The sequence below is a fragment of the Columba livia genome, chromosome 3 (assembly GCF_036013475.1).
Source record: "Columba livia isolate bColLiv1 breed racing homer chromosome 3, bColLiv1.pat.W.v2, whole genome shotgun sequence".
Taxonomy (NCBI): Eukaryota; Metazoa; Chordata; class Aves; order Columbiformes; family Columbidae; genus Columba; species Columba livia.
In genome coordinates, this window is record NC_088604.1 from 36,344,211 (window position 1) to 36,359,721 (window position 15,511).

Below are 15,511 nucleotides of genomic sequence, written 5' to 3' on the forward strand. Positions count from 1 at the left end.
CATGTGAATAAACACCGAATGGACATGGTATCAAAATGTCTGGAAATACACCCTGAAAGTAGCGTATTCTGTCAACAGCTTTTCATGTAATTCAGCGTTCTCCAAAGAACTCAAGTAAGCAATATAGAAGGCAGCTTTCTCTACAACATCATCCTCTGTTATATGTGGAAGTTCATGTCCGATTTATCACGGAAAATACAGGTAAATGATCTCATTTGTCTTCCTTGGCCTCCAAGTGATGCTGCCTAGAAAATCCAGACCTTTCCTCTCTCCAAAGATCTCCATTATTAATTCTAAACTGTGGAAGAGTCTACATCCTTCAAAATGTGAAATGTAAAAAAAAAAAAAGAAAAGCAAACAAACAGAAAAAACTCAGGCATTTACATTCATTTAATCAAAACCACAAAACCCATCTACCAAGAAAACCCTTAGAGGGCTGGATTTATGAAGTTGAGAGCAGGTTCATCTATGCAACTGTGCACCCTGTCTTCTTCCATCACTCTTATTTATCTACTTCATTTTAAATAAGAACCTAACAGCCCTGAAACTGAGGGCTGCATGTCCATCATCTACCACAGCAGATATTTACACTGTGATGGAACCAAAGGCCTCAACAAGAAAGAAATTACTGTAAGAAATAGGCATCTCCCTTCACAGACAATTTATGCAGTTCACAAACAAACTGCTCCTCCAGTATGCATCTTCTGCAGCCTCTCCTGTCCACTTTTGCCTTGCTTTGATTTAAATTTGAAAATAATCTCCTTGGATCATGCATTGCGCTTTTAATTTTTCAGCCAAGTGCTATGCACAGCTTTTGTCTGTAATAGTAACAGATTGCCCAAGGACACACACAGTGAGTCATGGAAAGAGTCAGGATTTCCTGGCTCTTAATCCAATGCTCAGACAAGGCCTCCTCTCATGTTTCCAATTTTCGGGGGCCAGCAGGTGGGGGGAAGAGAAAGGAAGGACAAAAAGATGGAGAGACACTTTTTTAGATAAGCAAAATAGACAACCAGAAAAAAACCTACACATCCTATTTTCCTTCTCAGTTTCAGATAACTGATATAAGAGTAATCACAACGTCTGCTGAAGAGCTTAAATCTGTTTTTTTTAAAAAAAAATGTAATGTATAGAACAGAGGAAAATATTAACAGGCAGCAAAAAGACACCAAAAATTGACATTTCTTAAATCAGCAATAAAATAACCAGTTTGGTCAACAAGCCTGGAAACAGAAAAGAAAGGAATTTACATGCTCAGGTCAAGAGGATTTGAGAGCTTGCTCCCAAATGGGAGGGTGGGTAACAGCATTAGCGTATGCCCACGCCAGAACTGTGAAAAAATCTGGGGGTTGTGAACGTGCAAGTAGGTGACGTGAATCAACTCTTGCTTGAACACACTTCAAAACCATTCTGTGTGTTACTTGGGAAGCTGGTTCCCTCAAGACCACCTATAATTAGCAAGAGATGAGGAACATTCAAGAGACAAATATAGATCATGCAGAGGTGATGTATCAGCAGTCTGAAAATAATTAATATCCATCCTAATAATGCCATCTACTCCAAAAGACTGTGCAACACTTTGCAAGACCTGTAGTGTCACAAAGGAACAGGAAATTAATTTTTCATCCCCCCAAAAGTAGGCCACCCATCATATTCTGAAAAGGGATCCAAGCAAAAAAACAAATGAATTTTGAGACAAGTTGTACTCATTTATCACTGCAAAGCACAGCTCACACGTGGGCTTTGGCAGAACTCTGGCTAACTAGCTCAAATGAGACCCATTAGAAAATAAAATAGATGTTAAAACACTGGTGCCAGCAAAATACATTAACTGCAGTTCCACATATAAGCACACATGCATGGGATATTTAGGAACTGCATGTGTCAGTGGGCTGGGGTGAAATTATTTAGAGACTACTACAGGTAACTAAAATTCTATGTATTTTGTTACTATCTGTGTAACAGCACCAGTAAAAAGTCCTGCATATTCATGACAAATATTTGCACTCCCAACCTAACCCTGACTGAAGAGACCTAGAGCAACACCTAACAGGTATAGTCAGCCCTACACTGTGGAAATGGAGATGGCTTCTTGGAATCCCTCCTCTGATTAAATGATTAACTGCAATGAGAGCCATCACCAAGAACAGCAAACTATTGTAGCAGAGAATGAGAACTAGGCAAGCCAGGAGGTGGCTCTTTCCAGACTCTTAATGAAACATAAGCAGTAAGTAGCACAACATTAGCTTGTATGTCGACAGGGGCACTGCTGACAAAGAACATGGAAAGACTGGGGTACTCATGTCCTCTTCCTCAGTCTTTACTGGTGTGACTAGCCTGCAGGAATCCCAGGGCCCTGAGAGCAGTGGGCAAGTCTGGAATGAGAAGACTTAGCCTTGGTGAAGGAGGACCAGGTTACATTACACTTAAAACAGACATATATCTGCAGCACGAAAAGTGTTGCTAGCAACTTGAGGGTGGTGATACTTCACCTCTGCTCAGCACTGGTAAGGTCACATCTGGAGTGCTGGGCCCAGGTCTGGGCTCCCCAGTACAAGAAAGATACGGACTTACTGAGGTGAGGTAAGGACTTATAAAGGGCCACAAAGATGACTAAGGGATTGGAGCATCTTTCCCGTGAGGACGGGCTGAAGGGGTGAAGACGAGAGAGCCAGACTCTTCCCAGTAGCACAGTAGCACCCACTAGCAGGACAAGAGGCAATGAGCACAAATTAAAGAGCATGAAATCTCTTCCGAACACAAGAAAATACTTTTTTACTGTGAGGATGGTAGAACACTGGCACAGGTTGCCCAGGGAGGTTGTGGACTCTCCATCCTCGGAGGTATTTAAAACCCAACTGGAAAGGGTCCCACGCAACCTGGTCTAGCTGACTGCTTTAGCAGAGGGTTCGATTAGATGACATCAAGAGGTCACTTCCAACCTCAATGGCTCTGTGACTCTGGAAATATATATATGTTGCACACATTTTTGAAGTGAACAATCTCATTTTTAAAAAAAAAAAAAAAAAACAACTGGACTTTTTTCCACTCTGCTCTTTTTTTGAGGGGTTTAGGTGCAGCCCAAATTTCACTTTCCCTCCTTGGTTTGCTCTCTAAGCTTCCTTTTATATACCAACTTCTTTCATTCACTTGAAAGATACTTTAGTCAAATACTGAACAAAAAAATACCTCTGAATTAAACATTATCTTGCAGCTTTGGTTGACTTGCTTTGTCTTCTCCTTCCCACCCTCTTTTCTTTCCATTACAATATAGTATGAATCTGTCCTTCAGCTCTTAGTTCAATGCAATCCATATTATTCTTTTCATACTTCTCTTTGTCCTCTCCTTTTCTTTGGCTGTTTTTCAGCTATTGAATACTTTCTAGTTTCAGATGAAAATAACAATTAGGTTTTCTTATTATGAGACCTTTTCTTGCACTGATAAAAATCTTATTCAAAACAAAGCTAGCACGATTTCTTTAACAATGAGATTTTCATGTTCATTTTTAATCTTCTTTTTAGAAAACATTAATGACCTTCAAGGAGAATAAATTTTCCAGCTTCTTTCTTCTTATTCTTTTTTCTATTTTTTAAATCCAATTTTACCATCGAGGGCAAGTAGATATGAAGATATGATATGCTGGAGCCATAGCTCCCTTGAGGTATCACTCTGGATTATTGAAGTATAATTATTATAGCACATTGGTCTGCTCTAAGACTTCCAAAGTACTGTTCAAAACTCATTCCTTAGAGCAAGCCACTAAAAAAAAGATGCTGTTAAAATGTAATTATCTGCAGTATTAAAAAAAAAAAATAGCACTTCACAAAATTCAATGAATGAAAAATAGCATAAATTAGTAGAAATGTAGACATGATAATCAACAACACAGTTAGAAACGTGCAAGATTCAGAGTTGAGGATCATAGCATGACCATAAGGTCTGAATGAAATAACCTGAAGTAACTCAAAATTTTGACAGATTTATAAGACAAACACCAAGAACTAGCAAAGACTGAAACCAGGAACTTAACATTTCTGCATGAAAACCTTTAATTCAATTGAGCTGAGTTAGTGAATAAAAGAAAACTGAAAAAAATAACCTTTCTCCTGGACTTCTTACACTGAAACCCTTACTGCTTGACAGACAATTTAAACAATATTTTTTATTCACTTTGAACATTTGCCACATTTCACTCATTTTCTATTCTGAGTTTAAGCATTTTATAGAAAATGCTGTTGGACTGCATAAGCAAACTCAAAAAAGACTCATCCCAAAAGAGATTCTGATCCCCCAAACCTCTATATTCCTTAGTAAGCCAAATTAAATGAGCATGGTTGTTTGCATATGCAAGGATTACTTTTATAATGTGACTGATCCTAGCTACCTTTCATTATTTAAAATAATACATTTTTTCTTTAGCTGACTTATTGTAAAATAGGCTTTCTAGTCTTTAAATCTCAGAGATCATTCCAAATACCCCATTTTTTGTATTACATACATTTTATGCACATAGATACATGTCCACTGGGTATTGCACAAAGTCCAAGTGAAGAAAAAAAATGCTTTGCACTTTTCCCTTTGTTTTATTTCTCTGGCTGATCTTCTCTTTGCAACTATAAAACAAAAAGGCTGTTTAGAAGACAGCCAGACTGAAATACAAAAGGAAAGAAAAGCACAGACCCTGAACACCAGGAGTAAAATTAAATTAGTTAACTGCTAGAAGCACAAAGCATTAATGAAATAGAACTACAGAATTTTCTCCTTATGAGGAACATTTATCCAGTGTTAATTAAATTCTTTTATTTAAAATCTATACTTACCCAAGCATAAAAATATTACATCATATCAATAACTGCAGAGTGTAAGCAAGTACTACACTGTAAGCATCTTTTTCCCCATCTAGTGGAGTGAAGCCTTTAAATCGTTTATACTGTTTGAAATCTTCAAAGAAACAACAAAAAAACAATGGAAAACCCTCTGCATGAACCAGCAGCCACAATTATTAATTCACTTGTCTAACGAATAGCTATCAGAGACTAGCTCCAAGCATTTGCTTGCACAGTGCACATGCAATAGCATTAATGAGGAACTTTCAGAGAGACTGCAATAATTATTTCTCTACAGCATATCGAGCTGGCTGGTTTATTCGTTTGCAGTCCAGTTCTGCACCACTGAAACCAAACAGAGTTTTGACATAAGCTTCAATAGGTCCAGGTCCTTACCTACAATGTTGAGCTATCATCACAAACGCTGCAGGTGCATTTCTGTAATACAACACAAGCCAATTAAAGCAAAGCTGCAGCTGCTAAGGGACCACATCTAGCATTTTTAAGCTTACAGGATGAGAAACAGGGTCCTAAATGTTCAAGTGGACACCCTAAATAGATTGCCTGACTTTCAGAACCACTCAGTATTAGTTCATTTGAATGAAAACTCCAGCTAAAGGAGCAGCAATTTTTATTTGAATAGCCTAAAGTGCACTGGCAAGTCACTTTTGCATAAACAGAGAGGCATGTGAGGCTCAGACAATGCCTTTGCATGAAGTTCTTTTTCCGGTGAGTTGCATCTTCTTCAACATTATTACCTTGCTGTAAAAAAATATTATGGGTTGTTTTAAGAATTATTTTGGAAGACTTAATGAGGCACTCAGTTGTTTTGCAGGTTATCTGAATGCAGGTTGGGAAAGAATCCAACAGCAACATTTTCAGGTGGTAGCATTTGCACTTTAACAAGTATCACTATCGGTACTGTTGTAAAAGTGCCACACTTCTGTATTTTTTTCTATTGGGAATGCATGCTTTGCTTTGACAGGAAAAGGCTGACATAAAATGATTAGCTAATATGTGTCACCAGGGTTTTCTTCAGCTTCTGAGCTACACTTAAAAATATGTAAACAGCATCTTTTGACAGTTCATTTTAACTAAATTACAGGAGCACAGTAATTTCCAGGTGGAATTGGAGCTCTGCTTCATCTAAATCTAGTGTTGTGGATACAACCTTGTGAAATGCTAGAGTCCTCAGAAGACGGTCCAAAACCCAGAAAAATAGGAGAATGGTGTTCTCCCAAACTCCTCACACAGGAGTAGCTTAAAAAAAGTTAGAACAAGATTCAGTAGCTCTTTCAAAATCAACATCAGCATTAAGCCATATAGCTCATCATTTCTTATTAACATAAATCAAAATTCCATTTCATTTCAAATCTTGCCAGATTTTGGCCTCACCAGCATCTCCAAGTAGAGTTCTGAGCAGCAGTTCACTGCTGGAGCAGTGGAGTATGTCACAAATTACAGCTCTCCAATAGCATCAGCACTTGAGCAGAGAACACTTTATCTGAAATTCCTATTTACTTATGCAGTTAAATTTCAGCCCCTGAGGACTTATTAGCTATATGGCATGTCACATGAACTCAATTTTTTTTGCTGTTGAATTTCTTCTCAAAGAATTCTAAGTCAAACATTTCAAACTGAAAAGAATTCTTAACTTTTTCACTGGTACCAGTGAGTCCAGATTTTAGAAAGAACACTACACAAGAGGGAAAAACAGGTAGAAAACAAAGAGTAGAAGAGGAGAGTAAAAATGTACAGAACATAACACTAAGTTTCACAGACATTCACATTCTAAATATCACCCTAAAATTGAAAAAACAGTCACTTAATGGAATATACCCCCAAGATAACCATGCAGAATAGACAATTCTGATTAATTTAACTGGTCACTAGCTGGCGCTCCATAAAAATACAGCTGAAAACGTATTTCCTTTCTGTGGAAGCAAAGAATGCAACATGAAATATGAAGGTTTCTGTGTGTTCAGCAAACTTTTGATTCCACTTTGTCAAAAAGAAGGATATAAAGCCCTGTTGTTCCCTTCCCAGCCTCAGTTTTTCCACTTTTCCTGAAAAGAGACAAATTCAATCAGATAACTGTAAGTACTAAAAGTTAGGTTCTAACCAGATAAAAGGTATAAGAGAATTACAGGGCTGTCTGCTCATAAATGGTACAGAAACAACGTAAAATGGTATCTAATAGAAATGGGAAAGTAATATCAGTGCAAAAAAAGGCAAAGTGGTTAACAAAGAGGAAAACAAGGCAGTCCTAGAATGTAATTTTTGAAAAGCTGGCAGATGATGAATGGGATGAAAAACTGAAGAATAAGCAGCAGGCTCTGTGGTGAGTTAAAATATAAATGTGTTAGCTAGTTATGATAGCCATTTTTCTATTTGGTGCGACATCTACATACAAAAATAAAAAATGTGTCAAAGACTGAAGCACCAACTGCAAGGAGAACTTCTATCTAAAACTGAATTATACAGGCAAATAGTCATTGATAAGAACCAGAACTAGGGTCAGTGGTACTATTCACAGAAAGTCAGAACATTTGAATAGTACAATGTTCAGTCATTTTTAGGATCATATTTAGGAATGCCAGGCATTCTGGAAGAACTTGGAAATGGACCGAGCAGCAAAAATAGTCAGTAAGATTAAAATAACATCTTGACTTGTACAAGTTTAGAGGCAAGACTCTTTTTCATGTAACCAAGGTGCTTAATACTCATTTTTTCTTCTATTGACCATATAAAATTCAAGCTCACTAAAAGCAATAGAAGGAATATAGCTCCCTGATCCGTTTCATCAATTCACAATGCCACAGCTCACAAAAACAACGAAGACCGGGAACTGGCATTTTAAAAGTCTCTTTCTATATAGATTATGCTTTTACAGTTTACATGAGTGATATGGGAATTACATATTTTTTTTTTTTTTCCATAAGGCAGAATCACTTCCCATTTTACTTGTCAAGCTGCCAGGAGACAGATAAAGAAACATTAACCAGAACACCTGGCGAAAGCCCAAGCAGCAATCACATTCTGCCCACCCAACACTCCCTGTGATCTCACTTGGCTACAGCATCTTCAGATTCCTGCAAGTTTTTCTGCATACTGTTAAATGGTTGCTGGGTTTCACCCCAAGGCATAACAGCTTTCTGTTGAAGACTAAATGGTCTCTGTATTTCAGAAGTCTGTGTTAATGCTTATGCACCCTTTTGCCCTTCTCTTTCTTCTTCCTGTAGGAGTATTCCAAATCTTATTTTGGGGGCAGTATAAAATGCACACGCTAAGATATCTCCTCACACACCCATGTCTAGAACAGCTTCCTTGAATTCAAAAGTAGAGGCGCTATAGTATAAATTAATATTCACACAGCTGATTTTTTTTTTTTTACAGGTCAAAGCAGCAAGCTTTTTTGGAGATGATGGAAACAATCCTGCCCTTTTTATGGTCTGTCAGAACAGTGCTGGTGTATGTCAATGGGAACAGCACCAGCCTACTGAAAGAGTAGCTGGTCTGTCTTATCTCTTACCCTTCCCTGCAGGCCTTTCCCTGCCTCTGGACAGTCAGTGACCTGACCTGTTTCCTCACATCACATTTCTGCCCATTCTAGCTTTCCTAAACTTCAAACCTAAAGTTTTCTTCCTTAACAAGCAAGAGCTTTCAAGCACAACCATTTGTCATCAGCCACCACCCCCAGATCAAAGACCTATGATTTAAGCACAGAGATTTAGAGCACCCTCCTCTCCTTACTGACATCGCAACAGAATGATGGACTTCTGCTTCTGAGGGAAGGCAAACTACGTTTCTCACCGGAGGCATTACTGACTTCTTCACCAAAAGATCCATTCCAGACTCATTTTCAACTGACAATAAAAAAATGAGAACTAAACAATCCCCTTCCTTTTCGTCCACCGTGTACTTTATCATAGTCAAGTCATCGATTCAATTATTATGCTCTGGCTTTGCAGACTTCTGTATATTTGTCCATTTTTCTCCTTGAAGGCATCATTACAATTTCCAACACATAACACTCTTGAACTGCTCTGAGTGCCTTGGCAAGTTGCCCCATCTGCTAATACAATGCTAGAATTCAGTGACATCCTCCTTTGGGATGCCTCAAAATTCTGTTATTTGTGATAACATCATACCTATTCCAGCCTACAGCTGCAATCCAATAGGGTCGAGGCCATCTATTTTTAAAGCATCTGTAAACCTACTAAAAAGCACCCTTCCAAATACATATTTTCTTTTTTCTTCAGAGCTTTCTGAACTTCATTAATAGCTTCAAAGCTTCCATCCAGACTCTTAAGGGAAATGAACAATGTTGTAGCTTTCCATAACAACATCCATTCACAAAGCACACAGCATAATAACATGAAACTTTAAGGAAAAATTTCCATTATCGAATCATTGCTATCCAATGACTCAGTATTATTTTCAAAGCAACAGCTGGCTCTCTGGCTCTATTCAGCTGATAACAAGATTTCCGTACCTTGTTGGCTAGAAGGTTGAAACTTACTCCTCCCATAACTCAGTCTATTAATTATGACCTGGATAGAGCTAAGACTAACTTAGAGAAATGAAGGTTTTGGAGGGAAGCAGCCCTACAGAGATAAATTACCTACAAAGCATGTTGAGCATGTACAGCATTATTTGTCTTTGCATATGCCTAAATATTTTTCTTGAGCAGAGCCTGTTTCTCAGTTACAAAGGCAACAGCCTCAACAAATAAACAGAAATGGATGTTCTAAAAGTGTATCATGCCTCTCATAAGCGTTTTCTTTATGTTTATATTCAGGTAGATAAAACATGGGTATTTGTCTGGTCTCTTTCCATAACACACTCCCAGTGTGGTGCCTGTTGATAAAGAACACACACTTTTCGTTTGTGTTTAATAGCACACTGTGGACACAAGTACTGGATAATTAGGATGTAACGGCTATGCTCTTAGATTTCAAAATGACTTGGGAAAAGCAGAACATTCACAATAGAAGCAAACAGGAAATAAAATGAGTGGTATCAATCAGGCGTTTTTATACCTAATTAGTTCTGTCTTCGCCCCTTTCAAGCAGTTGATAACACGGGCTATATCAGACTATCTAAACTGGATTTCTACAATCAGTTGTACGTTCACATCTAAATGGTAAATGAGATATTTGAGCATGTTTTTCTACAAAAACTGCTATTAAATGTATTACCAGATGCTGATGTTACAGGTGGCTGTTTCTGCATTCTAGGCAGAGGGAACTGCATGCAAATGAGTTGATCCCTCCAGCAGATCTTCCCTCTCATGGACTGTATTTCCAGAGTTGGTACTTGCCTGTGTGCTACATAGACGCTGCTTCTCACTAGGAGCTCGCGGGGTTTTTGTAATTAAATCTAATTACGTTTAGAATATGCCTAGGTTCACTCTGTCTAATTTCTTCTCTATTGGAGAACTGTCTTGGAGGAAAAGAAGCATTTAGTTCTTCTGAGAAACTGATGACAAATTTTGAATCTCAGTCTATGGCCACTGCTGTCAAGATCCTGACTCTGCACCACTGAGCACTGAAGTAAGCATAAAATGCTGTGCTTCCACAAATAAGCTTAGCCTGCTTATTCATTCCCATTCAGAGATTCAGTTTAGATTTAAATGCAATTGATTTTGTTCTGTTTCAGGCCAATATAAACGGGCAGCTCCTTTCCATTAGAGGAAATGTAGCCCTGCCACATATTAGATAAGTGAGTCAATACCTTCCCATCAGCATCTCCAAAGCAGCACCAGGTATCACAAAACCATAGTCTAGACACGGGAGTCTGTGCTGCAGATATGTATGATCCATATATGGGACACATAAGGAGGTACAGGACAGTGCTCGATACACTCCTGCATGTACAGTTCTCAGCTAGGAGACATGTCTCGATAAAGAGTATGCAAAATCAGTAACACGGAACACTTCTGGTACAACAAAGGTTCAATAAAGACTTCAAAATACTAATTATAGGTCAAGAAAAAAAAAATGTTTCATTTCAGCTTCAAGTCTTGAAGCTAATGTTGAAAGGAGTTGATAGTCTCCCTGCTCAAGAAATACAACTGAACACTTCAGAGATACTTTCAAAAGAAAGCTTACAGTGAACACTGAATAAGATGACCGGGGTGACATCATAAACACTAACTTAATGAAGGACAATTCTGTAGCAGACAAGAAAAACAAGACAATAACATCTTAATTGAACCTAGAAATCTCTATCATTCTGCAAAGAAACATTCAGATTTGTCTTTGAAATACTAACTCTCTTAATATCACTTTCTCTTGTCAGTATTTGCTCAAGATAATTTTATAACTTCTTTCCTAGTCATTCTGCAGTGTTTCAACAGATTTATTATGACTTTTAGTAAATGCAGGCAAACACAAAACCTCATCATATACACATTATAACTTCTTTTAAAGTCAATGAAATACTTGTATTCATATTTGTACAAAAAACTACATCTGCTTTTCAAGCACTACATAAGGCTTGGATACTTATTTGCTATTTAAAATAACTTGTTTGAAATCAAACTTTAAAATTTCCACATAATTATCCCTATAAACCAGAAAATTAATCCATCCTATGTCATCCTGGTACACTATCCAAATTAGTCAAAACTAGAAAAAGTACATAGGGGGCGCTTTTACCCTAATCTGCAAAAATCAAAACACCCAAAAGAGGCCAACAGTAACTACGCTTGGGTTCCTCACTGTAGTTTACATTTTGTAAAATGACTCAGCCAAGGGAAACAAAAACGATTGTATTTCAACAGAGACTGCAATGTATTTGCAGTGGTTTCTCCACATTACCATCAATGTTCATTCAGAAGTTTCTGAGACCCAAGCAGTCTGCAAACTTCAGGGAAATATTACAAGGCCTACAATTGTAAAAAAAAAAAAATTCTACGGTATTCAGCAACTCAACGTTGTCTGTAAAATATTACAAAATATATATATTTAAATCTATAATTCATTTTGTGGGAGAGCCTCAGTAAGAAAGTAATACAAATTTTTAAAAAATGTTTAAAAAGATAGTAAGCTATTTTACTGCATAAATGGACTTATTTATTTTTTCCTTTCTAGGATAGTTTAATAAAATACACAATATTTTTAAAGCCATTCCTCGATGTTTTCATTTCTTATATCACTATTTCCCAAATAGTTTTGAGCCAGAGTAGCTCCTTATCCTGTCTTTGCTGCTGTTTGACTCTGCTCTAAAGGAGTGGAGTCCAACTTCAAACAATTTGTGCAAATTCTTCAGCTACAAATGCCCAGAAGGGAACAAAAGGAGGAGCTGAGCTAAACAGATTTTTCTAAATTGTGCTCAGCTGTTTGCTTCAAAAAGGATTGTCAGAAAACAGAGGTGCATCTGCAAGTGTCATCTATCTTCAGCTAACTTCTTTTTTAGATAAACAAGTTTGAAAGTGCTTTATATATACACACACATAAAAGTATCAATATTAAAAACCACAACATCAAGGCACACTTTAGTTCAGATCATGTGTAGACCTGAGAAACAGCAGTGATTTTGTATTCTGCCTTCCACGAATCTTTTGAGTACTTTTGATACGCATGTACGGGAGCCATTAAACTATAATGAATACAGTATTTATTCATTTTTATGTTTCCTGAGCACCTTGCTACTTCATATCTATAAAGCAGTCACTTTGAGGATATTTTCTGCACTTGATCAAAACACTTTAAATGCTTGAGAAATTGACAGGCTGCTCTATGAGAAACTTTTTTTTTTAGGAAGGTAACTACAAATGAGTTTTTTCTTCAGACACCTCTAGGAATGCTTATTGCAACAACAGAAAGAACACCTTTTGTTTTTTCTTAAACGCTGGCTCTACTTAACTGGATAGTGTGCTGATAAGCTACCAGTGGCACCGGGAGCAGCACCAAAGAATATCAAGGGCTATTTCAAACACAATTTTGAAACTGATCGGAGTTCATAATGACAATCTTCTTTCAGTTTCATGCAACTGTAAAAGTTAAAATAAAACCATAATCTGTTAACTCTGAGAACTCTTTTTACAGTCTGTGGCCTTATGAATGGCGCCTTGATATGGAAAGTAAAATCCCTGCTTTCCCACAATGACAGCAGTGAGAGAGAGAATGTGCTGAAGAGACCCATATATCATCATAAGAATTCAATATCCAGGACATTTTCTGTTCACTGCGCTCAAATTCAGAGAAAGAAGAGATAAGGTTAGCAAAACACAGCAGAGATTACTTGTCACTTTAAAGCATCTCACTGTGTTAACTGTTCTGTATTGTAGGGTCTAAAGTACCAACACATCCTCCCAGACCACGCTGAGAAGTAGCAGCTGAACGGTTCAGTGATAAAGTACATGACAACTCAAGTGGGTGCTGGCTACAAGCGCTTGCAAGTATTACGAATAATATACGAAGTCAAGCCCAAGCGCTCCTAAAGCAAAGGGCTGACAGCTGAGGTGGGGATAGAGCCAGAGAGATGCAGGACATAATAAGGTAGCACAGGTTTCTGTAGAGGGTAACAGACTGGCAAAACAATGCTCGGAGCAAAAGCAAGCTAAGAAATTTTTTAATCTTTTCTAGTAGCCAACTCCTCTCTCCCTTCTTACTGCTTTCTGCGTTGTTCCAGGATAAATATTAGGTACTTCAGTCAATCCTATTCCCTTGACCCAAGACATCCTCAGGATAGGTGAGGGATTACAAGCCTGGGAAGGTGAAAGTCAGGGCTGCAAATCCATGTTATGCAGTAATCCTGGAGGCAGACATCCACCAGCAAGAATTTGTCTAGCCAGCTTTGGTATTTCAAGAGCTTTCAGGCTCAGGCTTGCTAAGATTTAACTCTCTACAGTCCATCAGAACAATGTCAGTTTAAACGTGCAGGTAAAATGAGAAATGACCCAAAGACAACCTAGCACCTAGGATCAACAGCTTGGGGTGCTTAAAGCTGGCTGCAGTGAGCACTGAACCCCTTAAAGCCAGCAGAGAGCTTTTTAACAGTCTGATGCTGCTCCAGCAACATAAATCACACAGAAAGATCTTCACAGGGTCAAAACGGAATTGAAAAGTGATTTCAAACACTATGTTACTAAGCGGTAGCACACTGTTGGAAAATAAAATGTAATTTATGTCTCAGCACAGATACGGAGTCTGCTAAGCCAGTCCCAAAGAGCCCTTCTAGAGCACAAAGCAGAACAGAGTTTATTACAGAGATGATTAGCAACTAAGCATATTTCCTTTGTGTGCTTTTTACAACTTAAACATCAACTAATGCATACGTATACCAACTGAAATTTTGGCTTGTAAACACTGCAATGTTGTAATATAACAGAGAGACAGAGTAAATACATTCTCAAACAATACAGAGGGGTATGGATGACATAATTTTTGTCTACCTAATTACAAACAATTGGATGTTTTAAAGCAATATATATATATATATATATATATACGACCTAAGGAGTTAAACTATAATTTAGATCACTACTTCTACAGCTGCCTGTTAGATGAATTTTAAAATACTGTACCAGAGCATAAAAAATGTGCCAGTGGAAAGTGGTGGTCCATTTCACTGCACACTGCAAGTCTAACAGTGGGAACACTTATGAAAGGAGAAAACTCCAGCATGTTCTGGGGTTGTTCCCCTTCTAACTCCCCTGGCATTCAGCTGGGAGAGCCTGGCCTCCTGTAGAACAAGACTGCTACGTGTGGATAACAAGAAACACTGTGATTCTTTTCACTTCAAATACAAGGATTATTGTGACATAGATTTTTTTTTCTAGACCATTGTAGATTTACTACAAAAGAAAACAAAACTAATTTTTGTCATTTTGCCATTGCTGTGTTAAGACACACGAAATACCAGTTTTCAATTAGTGCCCTTTTATTATTCCCTGTTTGGCTCAGTCCTCAGTATTTTGGATGCAGAGGGATGTTATACTCAGGCAATTGCACAATTTAATATTCAAACTCCATGCAGATCTTGCCAACTTTTCCCAAGAAAAATACACAAAAACTAGGACATACAAGTCTATTATTTGCTGTAGAGAAAGTGAACAAGAGTAGAAAGAAGCAAGCCAGAAAAAACCTGATAAGGCTGACAGCCCATTGTAAAGCAACAGTGAAAAGCTCACACAAACTTTGTTTCTGCTTTATGGATTCCCAAACTGAGATCCAAACAAGATTCACAAGGATAAAAAATAAATAAAACAATATTTTCCTGGACGGTGTTTGCCCTCCAGGACAAACACTTGGTGATACTGACTGTCTGTCAAGGAGAGTCAAATTTGGAGCCAAAAGTTTATCAAAACAGCTATTTTTCTTTCCTCCCACTTGGTAAGATATAACATTATCTTATCAGAGCAGGCTTCAGAACTTGCACTTTTTGAAGACTTTGAATTTTTGCCTTTCTTGTTGCTGTGAGGGCACAGACACTGGCAAACAGCTCAAAATGTACTGTTGCACCAGGGGAGGTTTAGATTGGATATTAGGAAAAAATTATTCAAGGAAGGGCTTGCCAGGCATTGGAACAGGCTGCCCAGGGCAGTGGTGGAGTCACCATCCCTGGAGGTGTTTAAAAGTTGCACAGATGAGGTTCTTAGGGGCATGGTTTAGTGGTGGGCTTGGCAGTGCCAGATTAACAGTTGGACTCGATCCTAAAGGTCTTTTTCCAACAA

General features: G+C 37.9%; 1 protein-coding gene across 4 annotated transcripts in view; it reads right to left on the reverse strand.

Annotated features, from left to right (window-relative positions):
- Window positions 1–15,511, reverse strand: part of UBE3D (ubiquitin protein ligase E3D) — an 82,634-nt gene that overhangs the window by 17,665 nt on the left and 49,458 nt on the right. The window contains exon 10 of one of the 4 annotated variants that reach the window (XM_065056415.1): window positions 5,224–5,265. The exons of the other annotated variants lie outside the window; for them this stretch is intronic. Within the exon in view, the coding sequence (XP_064912487.1) occupies window positions 5,224–5,265 (42 nt within the window). The remainder of the gene's footprint in view (window positions 1–5,223; window positions 5,266–15,511) is intronic. 4 annotated transcript variants of the gene reach the window in all.